This window comes from Pagrus major, chromosome 5 (assembly GCF_040436345.1).
Source record: "Pagrus major chromosome 5, Pma_NU_1.0".
NCBI lineage: Eukaryota > Metazoa > Chordata > Actinopteri > Spariformes > Sparidae > Pagrus > Pagrus major.
The window spans coordinates 39,495,396-39,517,301 of NC_133219.1; the positions used below are offsets into that span (position 1 = coordinate 39,495,396).

Consider the following 21,906-nt stretch of genomic DNA (forward strand, 5'->3'; position numbering starts at 1 on the left):
AGAGAGAGGAGATGAGTAGAGCGAATAAGAGCGAGGGGGAGGGGTAGAGCGTGATCACCCTGAAGACGGAGCAACAGGAAAAGAACAAGAGAACATAAACTGACTGAAAAATTACCTCAATGCTACCACATCCGTGTAGAGGGAGGCGTCACGCCAGTAGTGACAAAAACAGAACAAGAAAAGTGAAAAGAAGGTCAGGTTCGTGTAAGTGAAGCCCCTCATTGACCACAGAAACCACAGGCTGAAGAACAGTAATGTCTGAGCACAGGACTGTGTTACCCACACACACACACACACACGCACAAACACACACCATTTCCTCAGCTCAGCAGCCCCTCACCTTCTTCCGTTCCTCTCTTTCAACTCTGCTCGTGCCTCTCCTGCTGGCCACCATAAACATATTAAGTAAACACACCTTGTTTTTCCTGCTTCCTGTTGTGTGAATGAGGCAAATAGAAAATAATAATAATAAAAAAAACTTGCTGAAAAATGTCAACTGAAGACACAGCAGAGGAAGAAGGCAGCTGAAAACATACTGGCAGTAATCCTCCAACATGCAAATCAAAATATCAACTTCTACAAGATGCATTCATTGGGCCAACACTCCTCCCCGAAGAAGAAAAAAAAAGGTTCTCCTGAGTGGAGCTCCACCTACAGCACAGCTGAACACACAAATGTTTGAGTCATACATCAAACCGAGGCAAGTAATACAAGTGTAACTGTTCCCCAGAAGACAACCCCGACCTAATATAACAAGACACTGAGGCTTACCTATAAGCAAAGTTACATTCAAGCAGTCAAATCAAACACGAATGCTCGTTCTGAAAAGACAGTATCTGCTCAAAAATAAGTTACAACGCTGGGATGGATTTTTTTTGTTTTCTGAAACGCGGCAACAACGACATCATTTTCTCTGGAGCTTCGTAGAGAGTGAACGTGTGAGTGGGTGGAAGAATATGTAAGCAGAATATGTGTGTGGTGTGTAGAGTCGGGGGCGAGGAGGGAGGAGGTAACACCGAGCCTGAGCGAACACACAGGGACTCCTCACGATCACAGTAGTCCCAACAGCCAGGGGGGCCTCGCATTACTGCAGCATGAAGACCAATATCATGAGATTCAGCCTGGATATGCTGCTACGAGAGTAATTTTAATACAATTATGTTTTCACAACACACAGTGATTTTGTGGTTTTTGTTGCAACATAATATCTGTGATTAAAGAGGGAGATTTACCCCTATAATGCAGTAAATAAATCAGCTTTTTGAGGAATGACTCAGCTATTTCAGAGAGTTTTCATAAAAGGAGTTAAAATGAAATAATGAGTAGACTAGTCAGAGTCTGAGCAACATGCATACTAGACACTTCAACACTTCTGCTCCGGTGTCACAACACCGAGAATCACAATACAAATGTCAGTGTATTAATAATGCATTGCCAAAGACTGAAGCATGACATAAAGGGCCGCAACTAACAATTATTTTCATTGCACAATCCGATATCGCCGTGTTATTGTTGTTCCCGGAACATCATAATTAATGTTCGTCTTGGGCGTTCCTTGCAACTGAGCGGTCACGTTTTTGTAATGTCACCGCTTAGGGACTCGGGAAGAAGACTGAAAGGATATCCTCCTCCCATGTGCGTATTTTTCCAAACGTGTTTAACTTAACTTAGTGTAAATATAAGTGTTATAAATAAGTGTTATAAAGAGTGACCGTTCAATACTTAACTCATTCAGTCATGTCATCTTAGTCTACACAGAATTTGAAGCTTGTTCTCAAGAAAGGATTGTAGTGGAACAACATTAATCATGATGTCATAAGAACAACACTAACATGGCAATATCAGGTCGCAAGAAAATGAAATGGACAAATTGGACTTTCTGTAAAGATGTGGGCCCAACAGTCTGTAAAGATGTTCTGGGATGTTGTGGTGGAGACAGGCTGACCAAACAACAGGAAAACAGAGACCCGTCTCCACCACAATACCCAGAACATCTTTACAGAGACCTGTCTCCACCACAACATCCAGAACATCTTTACAGAGACCTGTCTCCACCACGACATCCAGAACATCTTTACAGAGACCCGTCTCCACCACAACATCCAGAACATCTTTACAGAGACCCGTCTCCACCACGACATCCCAGAACATCTTTACAGAGACCTGTCTCCACCACGACGTCCGACTTTTAATGTGAAGATGCCTACACCATATCATCACAATCATCATCAACCATCATCATCATCATCATCATCATCTTGCTGCTGGGAAATTGTGATGATTCATTCATCATTGTGATGATTTTTACAAGTTTTTACAACATTTCATCTACTAAACAATTTACCAATTAATCGGCAGATTAATTGATGATGAAAATAAGCCCTACTTAATTGACTAATCACTGCAGCTCTGATGACATATTACAAATAAAATTATTCGTCCAATGTCTGTGACTCTTCTAATTTAAAATGATGTCGATTACGTCTAGGTTAATATTTCTAATTACTACATAATTATTGGTTTATTATTAGTTTCAAAGCGAGTTGGCCCCCTTAGAAAGCACTCCTGCTGACAACCACACCAATAAATTATGCAACACAAGCTCATCTGGATCATTTCTAAACACCAGTATATAGGTTACTTTATGCAGGCCCCAGTTAATGTAACCCAGCCAAAGCAAGCAGGAAAAGTAGGGCATCATGACCTACATTAGGAAACTCAGTGTTCACCAACAAGTTCACTGAGGTGTGTCCTCAACTGAGAGTCAAGTCTTGTTGACATTAGAATCCCTCTGTTGTGCCATCTGTTTAATGTAATCAACACTGTGTTTGCACAAGAGCCATAAATTGACAGATCGACTTGATTAAAGTTTACAGGTAAGGGCCACGACATTGGCTGACAGTTGTTCTCTCTCAGGACACAGGTGGCTTGAGGCATTGGCCTTCATTGCCGCTAGTTATTTGAAGTCAGTTTTGTGCGTGAGAGCTGGCATTGAAGAATTCTGGTTCAAAAACAACTTTCACCCGGCAAAAACTGGGTTCTGAACAATTCCTTTCTATCCACCTACATTTGAAGAGCCGCTGCTCTCATGAAGAAGACAATGTTCAAGACTAAAATTCATGCCATTACTGTGTTCTGGCAACTTTTTATTAATGATCTAGCTGCCACATGCTCACAGACTCGATGAAAACAAGCATGTTTGATCAATATTTAGAAATGTTTGCATTGTCCTATGGCAGAGAGAGAGGGCTTCATTTGAAGGGAGCAGTAAAGCCCCAACAGTTGGTATGCCAGGGTGGCAGGTTTCCCTCCAGAAGGGGCTCTGTGAGAACCCAGTGGGAGCCAGAGCGTTGCAGAGCTCTCCTCCAGCTCAGACCTGGCCCACATCACTCCTACAGTCTGTTATCGAAGCCTTCTGGACTCAGTGTTTGACTCTACACAACACAGGATCGACTATGTCCAAAACAATGAGCACCGCAAAAATATGCTCCAACAACTGACTGATACGAGGTGCTGACATGATGTGATATTCTGCTTGTTTTTATCTGCTCTGTAACAAAAGTGGGAGCATTTAGGTTTTGTCACATCAAACCAGGAACAGATCGAAAAGTGAGCCAATTACTGCACACACTGAAAAGACATAATATCTGCTTCAAGAGGGGAGAGGTAAATGAACTGACATGCAGAACAGATGACAGTTTCAGACTGTAATCTCCTCCACTGGAACCCAACAGAGGCCTTGTAATTCTGAGAGGCAGATAATTCAACAATCTCCCACTGAGACTCCATTTATAGCAAGTGCTTGTATCTACTGATCCATATTTAGGGATGATTTTTGTGCATCAAATTGAATTATGTGAATAATGTGTGTGAAAAGGGTAAACCTCACTGTAGTACGCCAATCATTCGCTCAGCATACACGCAGACAACTCATTAGTCACAAACGTGAGGACACACTTCAGAGCTTCACTCACTCTGGGAGTTTCCATCAGCTAGTCAACAAGTATTTTGCAGTCAGGCAGATTATTGTATGAACAGTGCTTCGGTGTGCAGTAGAAAAAAGGATCACCACAAGACCTGACCTGAAATCTGTGCAGGCTACAGGCCAATGTTTCATAACCACATCCTTTTTTCCCTTTGAAAAATATAATATGCGACATTTAAAATGTGTACGTGCTACGGATGGGACATAAGATTTTATTGCAGATCATAATAAAAACACTGGGTTGATTGTGGTGAATTCAATTGATCTAGATAATCACCAATACCCTCAAACAAATAACTTGAAAACTAGTCCTATATACATTTCCTAATCGTTGAAAAATGACACCATCCACATATAGACTGGTTCCCTGTAAGCCTCGCTTTCATTATGTTATTCAGTCTGCCACCGAGCTGGATCTCTCCCAGATAAATGAAGGTCGAATTACGGCACAAAGCCTGCCAGTGCGCAACCAAACAGGAAGAAACATTATTTTCCACAATCACTATCCCCAGGTAATGGAAACAACTCGAATAACTGTGGAAACTCTACACTGCAATAGAAAAAAAAAACCCACTGATGGAAGAGGCAAAGTAGGTGAAGAAGGAGAGTGATAGAAACCAAGGTAAAACAAGAGTGAATGGACGGCATTCACTTGATGGAGAGCGCTCCAATGTTGTGTCGAAGTCTGTTCCCTCGTTGATATGAGTTTCCTCTTACCACCGGGTCTTGAGACAGTTCAAAATCGGCATTCTTTCTACTAGATCAGTAAGAAACACAAACGCCTGTCTTACTCTGACTTTTCATATCAGTGAAATCAGGGTTTCTAGATCAAATTGAGATTCTTACGGGGGTTTTTTGCCTTTGGAGAGTTGCAAGGCTGCTAGCAGTAGCCATGTGATTGTGACAGCGGCGCCAACAGTAATACCACAGGGAAACGCTGAGAGGTGGAAAAGTTGATAAGTTGTCCATTTCTGCTTTAAGCATGATTGATGATTATTGGGACAATATTGTGAATTTGAATTATTTTTGCCAGGATACTCTTGACATGAAATAGTCATCTTGTCCCATGCCTAGTACTTTCATTTCCCGAAATGTTTCCAACAATGTTTAAACCCAGAAAAATCCAGAATTATATCCAAGGAAACACGCCAGAGAGTGAGAGGAGGATGGTGACTAAATGTAAATAAAACACAATCTCGTCCAAAAATATTTCTGAGTCACGTCAGGTAGACTGTTTAACAATCTACACAACAACTCCAATAATCCCACACCACTTCATGACATCGTCAAAACTACATCTATCGTTTTCATGTTTTTGACTGAGGGTCCCCCTAGTATCAGAACTTACATAGCTAATGTTTAACTGATCAGTAACCAACAGAAATATACTGTATATTCAAGCAAAACTGACCTTGAGAAACATCAACAACCATCTTTATGTCACAACTCAATCAAGTGAAATGTTTTCCGCTGCTTCTGTTAATGACTTCCTAACAATTTAATGTGTTGTTGTAATAGAGTGGCAATTAATCCAGTGATGACCGGGGACAACAAAATGTGTTATGCAGCATGTGGTGACATGATGACATGCCGGCATGCTAAACTCTGACTTACATTGAACAGGTTTGTCTTGTTTCTTTCACAGAAAAGTCCTTGTGCTGGCATGTGCTTCAGCTGTTGCCATGGGACACTGCTTCCTAGCAACACGTCTCGGGCCCACTGTAGGTTCTGTGGGGAGAAATAAATAAATAAATTTAAAAAATCCACATACATTTGTATGTACACTTTTGTATAAGCACAACACGACAGACATTCTGATGAGAAAAGCCCTCCATCAGAATAGATTGACAGAAGTGATAAAACAGATTTATTATCTGTTATAAAAGAAAAAGCAGAAAAATGTGCTATTTGCAATCAGGGAAAAGCAGAGCCCTTTTCACAGTGTGATGACTCACAAATCAGTGTCTACACCAGTGCTGTTGGAAAAGATAGCAAGCAAATGCCACTTCATGTTATCTTTGACAAACACAGAAGCCTATAGCATGAAATTATGGGCCCCCTCTGCCTCCATCTTGTGAGGATAAAGCTGACCAGTCAATGTGAGACTTTTAAAGCTGGATGTGTCAGGTTGTGAGGGCAACTTAGCAGCCTGTCTAAACAGGATCACATCAACTGACTGTGTTGTTGGCCCTGTTCAGTCCTCGTATTAACAAGTGGACAGCTCTCAGTGCAGGTGTGAACGCCCAAAAGACACATTGAGGTTGCATCCGAGATCTGATCACTCAGACCACATTCAGAGGTGGTTAATACGGCATTAATACGGATAATAATTTAACATTTTTGTGTTTTAAAAAGAAGTTCATAACCTGTAGTTTATGCAAACCCTGAGGGTAAAAAGGCTAAGATGTAGCGGGCAAAGACGGGTGACTTATTATCCATAGCTCTAATAAGATTTATTGTTAAACTCAGACTTTTCCCTCCTCTCCGAACACTTGCGGAACACGTTTTGCGAGTTACAATTGTGTCGTCTTCTTCTGAACTTGAAAAACAACGGCCACTCCAGCGACAAGCTTTACGTCATGAACGCAACAGCAGCATTGTTGTCGTTCTTCTTCGTCTTCGTGTGTTTATTGGCAGCTGGCAAACCAACTTTAAAAAAGGTGCATACCGCCACATACCGTGTGTAAATGCTGCACTTGTTAAGTCAACTAAAGCCATTTGGCTTCGTATTATCAGTTCTAGTCATCGGCTATAATTTCATTATCTGCCGATAATGTAAATGTTCCTTTATTGGTCCGATATATAATCGTGCATCCCTACTTTTATTGTAAACATGTCAAATTTTACAAATACAGTAAGCAGTAACCAATATAGGCTACTTCTTTGTCGCCCGTGGAGAAAGTCCCCAGACTCCCTTTAAAAACACTTATTTTTGTGAGTTGTTGAGTTAGGAGAGTTTTTAAACGCTGGGAGAAGCTATTTGATCACTGATGATAGATGTTAATCCAAAGTCTGAACAGGCTGGGTGCATTTCTTTTCTTCAGGCTGCTGTTAACTCCACTGGAGACAAGAACTGAAGGAAACCTCACCACCTGCGTGTGCTTTAACTAAAAGTTATTCTGCATTTACTGAACCGCAATGTAATCATCATTACTGGACTTAAATATATTAAACTTCATAATTAGTTGTAGTGTTTGACTGTTATAAGTAATGTTATAAAAATAAAGACAAAAATGAAAGATTCTTCAAAGATCTTCAGTCTTGTTTGCAGATAAGGAAGACAATTTCCTTTGGGAGCCATTAAACCCATGCTGCTGCACAGACAGCACTCTCAGGTCAAAAAAAAGCATATCACAAAACATAAAATATAAAAAGCTTGGACCTTTTAATGGCCAATTCACCTGTTTTGAGTAGGGACAAAGGCTGCATTAAAAGGGTTCGACAAAACCGAGTGCTGACAGAAGGATGCCGCCACAGTGAAGCTCAACGGTAACTCCCTGTGCCAAACTGGCTGAGAGAGCACTGTGCTACCACCCACACACACCTCTGCCCACAGAGCCTCACAGCCAACACAGGCTGTTTCAGCAAGTCGTGCTTCACTGCTGAGCTCACGGACCCACAAGAAAATCCAAGGGAAAAAAAATTAGAAAGAAAGAAATAGCCTTTGCAGCATGTGACTTTTGAGGAAATTGTAGGAATTCTTAGCAAGCCCCATCTTCTGTAAATGTCACCGTTAATGACAGGGGACACTGATTATAGGTGTATGGAACGATTTAATGGATGACTTGGCCTTTGAAATGCAATGAGAATGGACGAGTGCATCAGTTAACAGGGGCGGACTGACCTGGTGGGTCTTGCTGTTGCTGTAGAAGAAAGCCAGGCGGTAGAGACTCTTGTAGTGCTGAGGGAAGCGGCCGAGGCAGAGGAAGAGAGCACGGACGCACATGTCCAGCAGCATTCGTCTCTGCTCGGCACGTTCTGCAGGCAGAGCTTTGGGCACCTCGATCACCTCAACGGGCGGCTCGGGCTTCCTCTTCCCCTCACTGGCTGGGGTTTGAGGAGTGGTCTGCTGAGAGGGGGTTGGTTTTGGAGGGGTGGCTGGGACAGGTAGAGGCTGAGGACAAGGGTCCACAGAGACCTTGGGGGCTGAAGCCTCAGGGAGCGTCACCACCACAGATTCAATGACTTCCTGGATGACTTTTTCATCCGCCTGGATGCCAGAATGTTCTCCATGACATACTAGAGTAGGATTTAAATAAAAAGACGTCAGAATTTTAATACAGCATGTATTCTAGCAACACACGAATAAAATCACACAAGCATTTTTAAATAAGAAGTTTTCACCAGTAACACTGAATTTCAACACTCTGCTACTCCAAAGAGGAACATAAGAGCACATGAATGAGAGTGTAGCAGCACTACAGTCCATCAGGGCAACTGCTACACATCAGGCTTTCATTTCATTTTCATTCAACTTCAACGTCTCTTCTCCTAAATGTTTAACATTAAAATAATAAATAAAATAAAACTTAATCTGAGTGAAACGGAGGAAAAGATTGCAGCAGTGACAGTTCAAGCGGTGCTAATGTGAATCCTACAAGTCATTGACTTTCCCACAACACGTCTCTGATAATGTTTCACAATAAAATCTGTCCATTGTAATGCTATAGGGCTTTTAATTTGAAAGGGATACAGGAAGTGTTGAGTTTGTATTAACAACGTAAAGCAGCAACTTTGAGGGCAAACAGGAGCAGCGCATCAAAACGAAGCTTCTTGCAGGCTACAAAAACAGTTTGTAAGGCTAATGAGCTGCAGCGTATCCTGCACCAACTCTTTACTGATTAGTTTTCTCTTGTGGACTTCAGTCTGAGTAGAATAGTGACATCAGCGCACAACTCTCAACACTGGTACATCATAACAAGACATATGCACTGCACCACCTGTGGAGCTGAGCTAATTGGCTATCCCCTGGCTCCTGCTAACTAGTCACATCCTGCTATTTCTCTCCACCTGACATCACACCTGAAAAATGTAGGTTCAGTTGGTTGGTACAAAGTCAAACCGGTTGAAGCTCGTTCACCGGACCTGCAAAACCAACCCTACCGCGCAATGCTGTTGGTTGAACAACCAGCGATTAATTCACCGCAACTTTAAAAGGGGACATTACAGTACATATTTTTTTTCAGAGTGAGAAAAGAGACACTCAAGAGAAGCTGAGCCCTTAAAGTTACAAAACTGTGATGTTTTAAACCGTAGTTAAAAGTGAAATCGGTGAGTCGCCGCATCCCTAAACAAGCTACCACATCTGACTTTAGTCTTTGTGCACATTTAAATTCCTTAATGAGCACTGTCATTATGAAATGACTACAATCAGCTAAAACAATGCAATGGAACAAGTAAACACAGCCAGAAAAGATCCAACATTTCAATCCCAGTGTACCTGTGTCCTCCGATACCAACTGCCCGTCCTTCACCGGCGTCGTGCTTTCTGACGACGATGAACTTGCTTTCACAGAGGCAGGTTTGTGGTTGCTGTCCTGTGAGCTGGCGGGATCTGTGAAGGCATCCTGCGTGGAGTTGGAGTCAGAGAGCATCACCACCTCACTGTCCTGACTGCGCTCTGCCAAAACAAAAAAACATCACAGGTCATGCCACCAGTTGCATGGACCCAGATCAAGACAACTGGTGGATAAATGCACATTAATATGTTGTTTTCTTTCCAAAAAGCTGAGTTTATGAACTTAAAAAAAAGTTAATATACTGTCATTTGGGATAATCTTAATTAAGATTAGTGTATTGTATAAATTTCAACCAATTATCCAAAACATGTACTTGTGTAGGCTTTTTTTAAGCTGTTGATTGGAGATTTGTTTTTAAATGTCAAACATTCCCTGTAGTAATGTGGGTAAAAAAATAAATAAATGCACTTATGAAACAAAAATAGGTCATGAGCCAAATTCCTTATTAGTGCATCCCTAATGACACACTGCTATAAAAGGAGAGAAGGTTTGTTTTTGTAAGTGGTCCAAATCCAAAATGCCAGCAATCCTCTTAATTGCCATGTTGTGCTGCCTCAGCAAAAAAGAAAAAAGTCCTTGGCAGAGAAGTGTAAAACAGAGTCAGAGGGGCAACAAGCTTTTGCTATTTCAGTGAGTAATGCACACGAGGGACTTTTCAAAAAGATTCACAGTAGTGAGTTGACAGCACAGTTACTATTGTACTGTAAGAGTTGTGTAAACTGACAGTAAACAGTGCTTCCTTTAGGATTAGAACAATACAGCCTCTTATAGAGTTTGGTGGGTTTGAGGAGCAGTACCATTCAGGGAAGCCAGCCACATTGAAGACCTGGGCAGGCAGTAATCATGGTCAAACCCTGGTGAGGCTGTTGAAGATACGGGGAGCTGGTTTTAAAATATATTCAAGAAAAGCTGTATCTCTGAATTTATATATTTTCTTAAATTCTTCATAAATCAATCATTTACCTTTCTTGACAGCAGATTTAATGCCACTCCCCGAGAGAAAGTAGGACCTGATTCAGACACAAATATCTTTGAAACCACACAACATGAGAAGTGTTTGGATACGACTTCAATGATCTTTAAAATTTCGGTATTTCTGAAAATCTAAATTTCCCTCCTAAACTTAATAAGGCCTGTGACATGAATGGATGCATTTAGGACACATAACTGATCTCCTATTTTACTGCCAATAGAGCAGCAACCTCAAGAGAACAATAGAGCCTGACTGATACATCAGGCAGCCGATATTATTGATCCGTATATGTTGTCCGATATGATAAGGCTGAGCGGAATGGACTTAATAATATCACAATATCTTTAGGCTTTGAAATCTCCTCAAAAGCACTTCATAAATGAATATTAGACATTTATGTAAAATGTTATCGTATGACTTCTTGACAAAAATGTGTTTTGCGAGGTCATAGTGACCTTGACATCTGACCTTTTGCCACCAAAATCTAATCAGTTCATCCTCGAGTCCAAGTGGAAATCTGCACCAAATTTGAAGAAATTACCTCAATGTGTTCTTGAGATTTTGTATTTCAGACAATCCAATCACATAACACCTCCGGCCACAGTTGTCGTCAGTGCGGAGGCATAAAAAGATGCTTGGGTTGATTTATAATAATTCAATTCCCAACGTTGTTCAGTTTTTGGACACTGATGACATTTTGGATGATAAACTGCAAACTATCGTGTCTCATTACATATCTTTATATATATTGGGTTATATGTTATCTAGAAAGTTTTTTTACATGCTAAATCTGTATCGGCTGCGAAAATCAAGCATCAGTCAGGCTCTATAAAACAAATTATCATTTAAAAAAGCAGAACTAGTACTTGTAGTAGTACTAAGTTGTAGAAGATGATCATAAGAGATGATAGGAGATCATAACAGGAGCATTTTCCCAGATAACGTTTTGATAAAGTCGTGTCTGAATCAGGTCCTACGGTCTCGTCACCCAGATGTGCTTTAAGCAGAAGCCAGACACCGGACACCGACAAGCAAACATGTGCATGGTGGGGTATTTTCTGACTTGTGTGCCAATAACAGGCCAGCCACATTCTGACTTGACATTTTCACACTAATTGGCCATAATTGGGAAATTATATCCAATTAGTGGAAAAACAGCAAACACATGATTCACGCGAGGTTCTGAAATATCGCCGGGGAGTTTGACTTTCTGTCAAATTAAGCCCACACCAAACTCAAATAAAATGTGACCACATGATACACCAGACAGTTTAGTGGATTGTGACAGAGGACTGACGTTGTCCAGTCGTGAAGACATTCACCCCCATTAGAACTACATGCATATAAATGGCAAAGCAGGTGGTAAAAAGCAAGCAGGCAAAGAAGTAGCAGGCAGGTAGGTAGGTAGGAAGGAATCTGGAAAGGGTGACAAAACTGGCAACATGGGCAATATGGCTGCGTTATTTGCACATTCAAGCTAAACATGACACATGGGGTGGGTGAACGGATGTCACTGGTTTTGTCATGTGAAAGAATGACCAGGACTATTTTCTCCAAACAGCATTACGGCCTCTGGATCAGAATCCCCAGCACAGAGTTACAACTCATCAAAATGTTCAATCCAATACCTAAAATGGAAATTCTGGCTTCTTTAACTCTGCCACATACTCAGTGTGTAAGTATGTGGCTGTTTGTTCTTTTTGTTAATTCTGACATCTCGGTTACACAAAAAAATGCCACATAAACTCTCTCAGACAAACACACACAAAGTCTCTGAAATTCAAGCAAAGACAAGTATGACCACAGCACTGCAGGACCAGAAGCTCCTGTACATTAAAGATGGTTAATGCGCATGAATCAGAAAGGTCACTTGTAATGTTCATTGTACACATTGCTCTCAGTGATGTACATCCAGTACAATTACATACATCTAACACATTAGAGTGCACAACTCAAGCCTGTTTTTCAAAAGCAGGAAATTCTCTATTTTCATCTCCAGCTGAGGGAGAAAAAGACGTCAGCACATGTGGGCTGAAAACATTCCTGTTCATCACAACTGCCACACATGCACATGAATCCCCCAAAATCGATTTAATCATTAACAATCCAATACCATCGATGCAAAGAGGAAACATCTATCCATGTCATGTATCATCTTAAGGAGATGTCTTCATTTTGACATTCCCATGAACAAAACAAAAGGATATTTACTCCCCTCTAAAAAAGGAAGAAACCTGCATATTTTAAATTTCAGACAAACGGCGCATCTGTTGCTCTCACTAAGGACATATCAGCTGCTCTTTTTCAACAATTTTAGGCTGAATAAAACGCATGCAGGCCGAAATTCAACCACGATGTCCAGTCGGGAGATGCTGTGACGTAGACAAGCCGTGAGAAAGAAAAAGTACAGTTATAGTTGAGCTATGAGTGGAGGAAAAGTCCGATAGCCAATAATGGTGATTAGCAAAAAACTATTGTTTTGTCAGTTTAAAGTAAACTTTAATGCACTTAACTGGTTACAATTAATGTGTTGTTATTTGTGATGCCTTAAGAATAGATTATCAGTTAATGACTAATGATATATGAAATATGTGGGACGTTTTTTCCATTCGAAAAAAAAAAAAATGTAACCACTGACTTGATCTACGTTTGATGCAAAATCAGAGTAGGCCGAGTTAAAAGAACAGATAAAGTAAATATTCATTTTAATTGCGGTGTTCCCGTCTGTTGCTCACAAACAAAATCTTTTAACTTAATATCCTCCTTAGTACATTTTCTAATACCAGTATTTTGTATTTTATTTTAATATATTTGATAACAAGTATTTGTAACTTGGCAACAAGACAGTTTTTGATGCATCTGTGACCATCTCCACTGATTAAAAATGTATTTACCAACAATCAATTAATCAATTGATTAGTCATTACCATTCCTAGTTATGTTATTTATGGCGAAAAGTTGTGGCAGTTTCTTCTGGAACCGATTGTGTTAAATTATGATATCATTTCATATCGATCACAGGCCCCGAGTTAAATCGATCAAAATAGTAGACTGATATTGGCAAACGTATCGTCGTCCACAGAATCGATATCCGTGTTAAAACTGATGATTTACAGCTCTATCCAATTCTTAGTGATCGATCAGGATCACTGAGAATTTGCAGCCTTTGTGTTGTGCTACCGATCAACAGCACCTGATCGGACTGAGGCTGGAAAAAACAAAACAAAACACACAAGCCTGCAAAACTGCACAGATGACTCCAGGATGCTTCAGGCTTGAGAAGGTCACAACAAAAGGAAAAAAATATTAGGAGAGGCAAGATGATTGTTGAGGAGAGAAATAAGTCCAGCAATAAAGCGACTAGAAATGGATGTTATTTCTCACACACACACACACACACACACACACACACACACACACACACACTTTGTTTCAACACTGCTGCTTTGTCAGGCATAGCAAATTAGTCAAATAATCAGCAGCCATATTGCCCATTTCACCACATCCCAATCACCCAGTGCATGGGGATCATTGTAACTGAAACCAAAGCCATTAAGCATGGTGATTAGCAATCTGAGCACTCCCCAGTGGGCTTCCTGTCCCAGTGCAGAAAGGGCAGAGAGCCCAACCCCAGAGACAGTGTCTAGGACTGGGACTGTACCATCAGCCTGCTGCTCCTCATGCCGCTGCTGCTGCCACTGCTGCCGTCGGAGTGTTTTGCGTTTGGCGTAATCGTGGTCAAACGGCGTGGCCACGTAAGGAGGGGATGTGAGACCTGGGGTGGCAGCTGACGGAAGGGAGGAGCTGAGGTTGTTTCCTACGCAAACTGAGGAGCAAGTAAAGTCCTCATCCATCATGGAGGGGGGTTTCTCCCTGCAATGAAAATGAATGTTCAGCCTAAGATTTGAAGGCTTTATTTCATAATTCCTGCTGGGTTATACATCTGTAGCTTACTTTTCATGGGACCTAGGCATGCTTGGCATACTCTTCTCTTCCCCTCTGGCAAACGGCCCGGTCGCAGCCTCAACCAGCAAATTGAACAACGGCTCATGTTCTAGATCGGGCTCATTAGCCTCCAGTAGCTTAAGGATGGTGGCACCGAGACGGAAATGCAGCTAGAAGAAAGAGTAAGACATTTAATGGTCCGCAGGTATTTGGACAACGTCTTCAAATGTTAATGCTTTCAAACCGTTATCTTACATAACACAATCAATGTGACACAGCAGGAAACTATTTGAGCTACCAGCCACAGGTAGTTTTACCTCCAGGGCCTCCATGGCCAGGTCAGGAGGATTATGGTAATGGATTTTCCGGGGGTACCTGGCAGCCTCTTCATGCAGATAGTGTGCCGCCTATAAATAGAAAGAGGAGATCCAACACAATCACATGGCAATATAATTTAACAGGGAAAATGGAGGGACGGAGTGCAGTAATCAGCAGAAGACAGTCTTGTGCGCCAACATCAGGGTTCACTGTGTTCACACTACCCTCCTCATCCGCTGTTGACCTCCATGACACTGCGTTTCATCCAAGTTCATCTGCCTCCACTGATCTAATCAGAACAGCAGAGCTATGACTAACTCCATACATTGATGTCTCTGGTGAAAAACATCTTGTGAGGGTGGAAGGGCAGAGATCTTTTGTTTCTGTAGGCGGATTATGAAACAAGTCCAGGGAGAGAAAAAAAAAATGTCTGCAAACGACCTGATACAGAAGGATTATTCTGATGACTTTAAACTGAGGATTTTTATTTTACTGAATTATTTAAATAATTTTCCTACTTATTTAACTGACTGCTCTAAAAAATTTTGTCACTGAGTTTCTCAGAAATATTTGAAAAACTACTCTCCAATACAGATACTTAAAACATATTATTTATGTTTTTTTACTCTACTTTAATGTTGGGGCCCAGACAGACACATATATATATCAAAGAATAGATAAAGAACTAGTGGCAACGAAGGAAATGGCTGCATCGACTCTTGTTGCCTGTCTCAGCCAAAAAAAAGGCACTTGAACACAACAGCTGACGGTCAACCAGCTTGTACTTTTAAGCGCTGAGGTGAGAGGAAATAACTCTCCAGACGCTCAATGATGGCCCGACATCGGCTGATTGCCCGCCTGAGGTGTCAGGGTGCTCAGAACTTGTGTAAATCACCTTCAAAGCTTGAGCCCTGTGCTTTACCTGTAACTTTAACTTAAATCAATCATCAGGATGGAAAAAACAAATCAAATTAAAACCTACAATTCTTTAACACTGGTTCCAACTAACATACTTACATTTTTTGACTAATTTTACCTCACAGTGGAGCAAAAAAGTACCCATTAAAAAATAATTCTAAAACCTGAAGGTTTTCTGAAAAACTTAAATATAAATAAAACCTTTATTTCTCAGCCTCTGGAGCCATTTAAGAGTTTAAGACTTTGGCCTTCAATTGGAAAATTATTGTTCTAATACAATCAAAGAAACATGCATACGTTGCATCCGGTCAGAATGGGTTGACCATGGATGAATTCATAGCCTGAAGCGTTTACCTTATTGTAAAGCTGCAGATAATCCAGTGGAGTCTGTTTGCGTTTCTCTGCGATCTTCCCCAGCATGTAGTGAATGAGCCACTCTTCTTCATCACTGTCACACTCACAACGGGAAGCACCCTGGAAACACTGGAAGGCTGTCTCCAACATGGAGTCTCTCCTTTCCTCCATCTGAAACACAACAGACGCACAGTGGAGCCGTCATGAGTAACTCCGCTCGAGGCGACAGATCAATTTGCTCCAAGATGAATTCACATGTGGAAGCAGAAGTGACAGGATGTGACAGATGAGCAACAAGATAACTCGGCCCATGTGAACACGCCCCTCACCTGTTTCACCACCTCTGGGGGGAGCTCGTTGCGCCACTGTTTGAGCTGCCGCGAAGCAAACGAATGCAGCGCGTATGAGATGGTCCCGTACTCGATCCACAGAGACAGGTTGGAGCTGTCGATCTCCAGGGCCCTCTTAAAGCAGTTCAGCACCGCCTGCGAGTGTTTCCATATGGGAACGTCACTTTTCAGCTCGTTGGAGTTGAGCTTTTCCTGAATACGGCTGGCCCGAGCTAGAGCCATACCTGCCCAGGAGTCGAACCTGAGGAAACATACCGGTAACATCTTTTTAGTAAAGTGACTGAACTTGATGTATTATTGTAAAATACAACAAAATCAGCCGCCCATATTCACATTTATTTGCCAATATGTCATTCCATACCAACTCATCCAGGCCCTCCAGATTCATTTCAAGCATTTTTCTTGAAAAAAAATTCATGTGACTTTGCAAAATCCTTTAGATTTGAGTTATGAATTTTTGAAGTTTGGCCCTATGAGCTAAATTTCATCATGTCTGCGATTCTTTGTATGTACAGTATATTCTCAGCCTCACCAACTGCTTATTTTCACTAATAAATATCTACTATTGAATAAAAACACTGAATGTAAAAGTACAGTGAGGGTAAAGTAAGATGATTTGCCATTTTAAAAAATATATATATATTAACATTACATTTATATGTATTGGAATGAATATTATACTTTCACAAACCAAACGTTTCCAGGGAATTAAAATATTCTTTCTTGGGAAAATCTGAAGTCAAAATAACCCAAAAAGTCTGTTTTATGGCTCTGTGGCTATAATTAACAAGATCTGTGGCACTGTTTTTTTATGCAGGACCAAATCACTCGCAGATGTGATATAAATAAATAAAAACACAGAATCAGCATTTGGTAGCAACAAAGTCAAAACTAGTGTAAGTATACATTTTTGAAAATAAACATTCTTGATTTATTGTTATTAATTTGATTTCTTTCAACACTCTGGCCAATTATCGGGGCCAATATTCAGCATTTTTCCAATTATCGAAATCTGTGTGTTTTGTGTCTGACTGCTGATAAAATAAATGTATTTAAAAAATACAATACTCTGTGGTCTCACTCAATGTCTGACACTAATGTGTGATTGCCCACAACACTGACTGATTACTACAAAGTAACCAAAGTTATCAAATAAAATGTAGCAGAGTGGAAGTATAAAGTAGCAGAAAATAGAAATACTGAAGTTAAGTAACTCAAAAATGTACTTAAGTACAGTACTTTATTTTTACTGCAAATGTTTATTGGTTCCAAAATGTCAGATATTTTTCCTCTTCATTACTAATAACCGATATCAAATCAGTCCTGAAAAAAAACATGCTGGTCGCACCATAGTTTTAGATGTTCAGGACAAATTTCAACCCAATTCAGTGAAAAATAAGCAAGAATCACAAAAATAAATTACATTTATCTCAGAGGGCCAAACTTAAAAAAAAATAGCTCTGACTTCTGGGTGAGTTGCCATAGAATGACCCTACATTATGTTTTGTTGAGTGCAGCAGCACTGACAGAAGCGTAGAGAGATGAGCTACCTGTTGGGACAGACACAGATGTCGTGCATATAGAACTTGATGGCTTTGGACTGCTCCTTGTTCTTGAAATGATAATCAGCCAGCAGGTAGTAGATCTCATCAACGATTGGTGGAGCAGGAGCGCTGCCCTCAGGAGGACATGGGGCCTTCAAGAGATCAAAAATGTACATTTCTTTAATAATCAGGAGAATCTCAGCTGGCAAACGTTATTAAGTTATGAAGACTTCAAACTTGTGTGTTAAGCATGTCTGACTCACTGGTGACTCACCCACCGACTGACCTTTTCTGACATGCCCTCGATGTAGGCTGCCACTTCATCCATTGTGAGGATGGGGGTGTCACTCGTGGGGGCGATGCCAGCAAACCTCCTCAGCAGGTTGGCCAACTCCGCAGACACTGTGCTCGTCTTGTAGCTGTCAAACTCAGGCAGCGACTTTGGTTTGAAGTACTGGAACATGAAGTGGGCATCGGACCAGAGCAGCTCCACCTGCAGAACAGATTCATTACACAGGAAACATTAGTGTCAGATCACTGTGTTAGAGTTTAACACACTGCGCCAGAGCAATTTAGTCCCATCAAGCTCTCCTGGGGACTCTTCACTTACACTGTAGTATTAATGCCAGTCATCTAAATGCACTAATTCACAGCTGTGGGAGTCACACCCACCTGGTGGCTGGACATGTGCATTACAAAAATATGAGAGAGAGGGGGCTGTCTCCACAAAGTCTCCAGAGCCATGACTCACTCTGCTGGGTACATTCTCACAATATCAGAGTTATGTACATATATATCCTGTATTCAACCAGGTTACATCCTTATTGAGTTTAAAATGAGTGACCTGACCAAGAGGGCAATACAAACACACATCTAATTGTCACATACTAAAAATGAGTGAACATAATATCCAGCTAAATACAGGGACAAAAAACTCATGATGCCATCATCTCTTTTGTCTCTCGACTACAAAAAGGTTGAGACGGAAAGAAGCTAAACAACAGTGAGTAAGCTGCTGCGGATCTGATTGCGCAGGTATGTTGTTTGTGGCTGATCAAACCACGTTCACATGTCTCACTCAGTGAATTAATGCTATTACGCCATTAATGGCGTTTCACGGCCTCCATTTATTTTAATGACACTAACGCGTGTACCCTGCATGCTGACAAACAACATTAATGGTGAAAGCTAACTTCCTGTGCGTTGTGAGGGTCAATGAGGGCGCTACATCTGCGTCACTGGCATTCTGCTCCCCGTCACACACTATTTATGTAAGTTTCCCAATACAGGTGAGAAATGATGCCAATTAGTCAAAGCCTTGAGGCATTTTCACCACCTCTTCACTGTTTCACCGCCTCTTCAGCACCATTTAGCTATTAACTAAATACCAGCTCAGGCACATTCTGAGTTTTTTGTTTCATATTTTCAATATAATGTCTAATATAATATATTGGTTACATGCTGGTTAAGTTGGACTTATGTTCTACGTAAATAAAATCTTCTGACCTGTGGAGACGAGTGGTCCTCAAGGTAGCGGGCCTTGCTCTTCTTACTCGGGTAGCCATACAGGCAGAAGAAACACTGTTCCAAGGCCATCTCCAGCTCCTCCTTATAGGGATGAGAGGTAGTTTTGGAAGAGGCTGCAAGCTCTTTTTCCAAAACTTTAACCTACAAACATAAGAACAAAGCTCTGTCAAACAGTCCATACCAATTAAAGAAATAAGCTGTCATACAAATTATAAAAAGGCATATATACACGCTGTACATTAGTACAGTATTTGCAAACTTACATAGAACTTGAGGAATGAACCGTCTGAGTTGCAGCACAAGGAGCGACGGCCAAGATACTCGTGTGCCGTGTTCAGGAGCATCAGTGAGGAGGGCAGCATGGGAGTGTCTGAGTCATCTGAAAGCGAGACTTGACAGGGTCACTCAGTGTAACAACTACCGTGGCATGAACACCAAGGGGACACTGAAGGCATGAAAACAAGAAGTCAACAAACCTTCATCATCCCCGACAGACATATGCTGCCGGAGCATGCAGTCGAAAGCAGCCTCCTCGTGTTTGATAACGCGATACAGGATGATCCAAGGCAGAACCGAGAAGAAATAAGGCTCCTTGGGATCGTCGGAAACGCTCATGCTCAGATCAATCAGCTGAAAACACAACAGCGACCGCACAATACATCAAAATCACATCAGTTCCTCATTATAGTGTCACTTTAAAATAAGTGCAATTTGTTAGAAATTGCCAGCATTTATAAAGGTTGCACCAAAAACTACAGCTTACTGCTGCTCACTATGCTCTTTGCTGGAGGGTCCACCTGCCATTAGCAAGTTGCTCAGTTAGCAGTGGAGCTAAGTGGCCCTATTAGTTAACAGGAGTATGCCCACTGCAACTTTGGAGCGACAACAGATAATGTTGAACATTTCAACCTAAAATTCTGGCCATATCTTACAAATTGCCCCTTTAACTGTTTGTTTAGGTACACCAGTGTGGTCTTTAGTTCCCTTCTCACCTGAATGAGGTTGTTTGCCAGTCGAGCCATACTAGAGAACTGGGGGACGTTGCTTAGAAGCTTAGAGTCTTTGGTGAAGCAGACCTCGGTGCCATCCAGCAACTTTAGAATGGTGCTGACCCACTCCTCCTTACTCGGGGGAGAGTTGTTGTTTGAAGCAGAGTTGAGCTGCTGCAAGGCTTCATTCAGAGCCAGCTCGCTGCAATCCAGACACTGCTGGTAGTCCTCCATCTTCAACAGCGAGTTCTACACCAGAGAGTTCAAATTCAGAGAAGTGTCATGTCATGCACTCAGAATGATATTTATGTATATTTAATCTATACTTTTGTGGCTTATCTAACCTGCAGAAGCATCAGCTGAGCAGGCCGCTCTGGTGCTGAGCTCACAAACTCAAGAGGTTTACTCCTGCCGCCGTAATTAAGAGTGGGCTGCAGCAGACGCACAACAGACTCAAAGTCTGCAGACTCAAAGAGACGCTGGATCTCCTCCAGAGACTGACAACGCTCCAGAGACTTCAGCCTCTTGTCAATCTGTCCATGGGGATAGATGAAAGCCAAGAGAAATGCTCAGACAAAAACAATAAGAAAGTCTTCAGGGGACTTGTTCACAGTTTGAGTTTCTAAAATAGATACTATTGTGCTGAAAAATGTAAGAATCAATCAGCACTAACCTCCTCCACAGAGATTGCTGCGTCTACACGCAGGTTAGGCAGGTTGATGGTGTAATGTTTCCCTTCAGGAGTCTTTGGTTTGCTCTGCAGAAGGCCGATACAGACATCATAGCTCTCCAGGGCCAACTCCATGTCTCCCTGACAGAGGACAAGAAAGAAAGTCACATCTGGCCGAGCTGTAGTCAAAAGTCAAATTTTTAAAAAAGAAACAAAATAAACTACAACTTTACCTGCAGTGCCAGGAATCGTGCTTTGAGCCAGTAGACGCGCACCATGACATCCAGCCAGTCATCCTCGAAAAGGTCCTTCTGAGAGGAACCTAAAGCCAGCAGTAACAAATCACCCTGGAAGTGCTGCCCAGGAAACTCTGAGTCAGCTGCATCACTGCCAGCACCAGTGCTGCTTCTTCTTAGAGGCCCTAGACAAGGAAAAAAATATTCTAACAAGCCAAGTGTGAACATGTGGTTCCCTACAAATGACTTTCCAGAATTAAACAAACCTGCGAGTCTTCATGTTCAGAACTGTAACTATAGTGCCCCCTTTAGGACATTCATCAACTTTAAAAGGTCTGGTAAACATTTTTACAGTATTGCTTGAGATATGACATATGACACTCCAGGCTACACAATGTAGCTCCAGCCTTCTACAGCACAGTTCTGTAAAGCATCAATAAACCAAGATTGGTAAAAATACAATCAAAAATAACAAAGGTTGGCTCACTGGTACTCACCAGTCTTCCCTTTGTTGTGTGACCATTGCTCCAACTGCAACTCCATACATGCCAGGCTCATTGCCAACATTTCCTGTAAAT

At 41.4% G+C, this 21,906-nt stretch overlaps 1 protein-coding gene across 6 annotated transcripts in view; it reads right to left on the reverse strand.

Moving 5' to 3' along the window:
• The window catches only part of cabin1 (calcineurin binding protein 1), a 48,915-nt gene that overhangs the window by 22,280 nt on the left and 4,729 nt on the right, over positions 1-21,906 (reverse strand). For 2 of the 6 annotated variants that reach the window (XM_073466477.1, XM_073466475.1), the window contains exons 13-31: positions 21,826-21,898; positions 21,326-21,513; positions 21,096-21,233; positions 20,767-20,955; positions 20,426-20,671; positions 19,910-20,063; positions 19,697-19,812; positions 19,413-19,574; positions 18,193-18,399; positions 17,913-18,058; positions 16,342-16,603; positions 16,013-16,183; positions 14,740-14,829; positions 14,432-14,592; positions 14,139-14,350; positions 10,302-10,367; positions 9,426-9,605; positions 7,830-8,224; positions 5,600-5,713 (exon numbers count right to left, since the gene is read on the reverse strand). In XM_073466477.1, coding sequence (XP_073322578.1) covers positions 5,600-5,713; positions 7,830-8,224; positions 9,426-9,605; positions 10,302-10,367; positions 14,139-14,350; positions 14,432-14,592; positions 14,740-14,829; positions 16,013-16,183; positions 16,342-16,603; positions 17,913-18,058; positions 18,193-18,399; positions 19,413-19,574; positions 19,697-19,812; positions 19,910-20,063; positions 20,426-20,671; positions 20,767-20,955; positions 21,096-21,233; positions 21,326-21,513; positions 21,826-21,898 — 3,270 coding nt within the window. Of the gene's footprint in view, positions 1-5,599; positions 5,714-7,829; positions 8,225-9,425; positions 9,606-10,301; positions 10,368-14,138; positions 14,351-14,431; positions 14,593-14,739; positions 14,830-16,012; positions 16,184-16,341; positions 16,604-17,912; positions 18,059-18,180; positions 18,400-19,412; positions 19,575-19,696; positions 19,813-19,909; positions 20,064-20,425; positions 20,672-20,766; positions 20,956-21,095; positions 21,234-21,325; positions 21,514-21,825; positions 21,899-21,906 lie in introns of all 6 variants that reach the window. The other 4 variants (XM_073466476.1, XM_073466474.1, XM_073466480.1 and 1 more) reach the window with 3 other exon arrangements.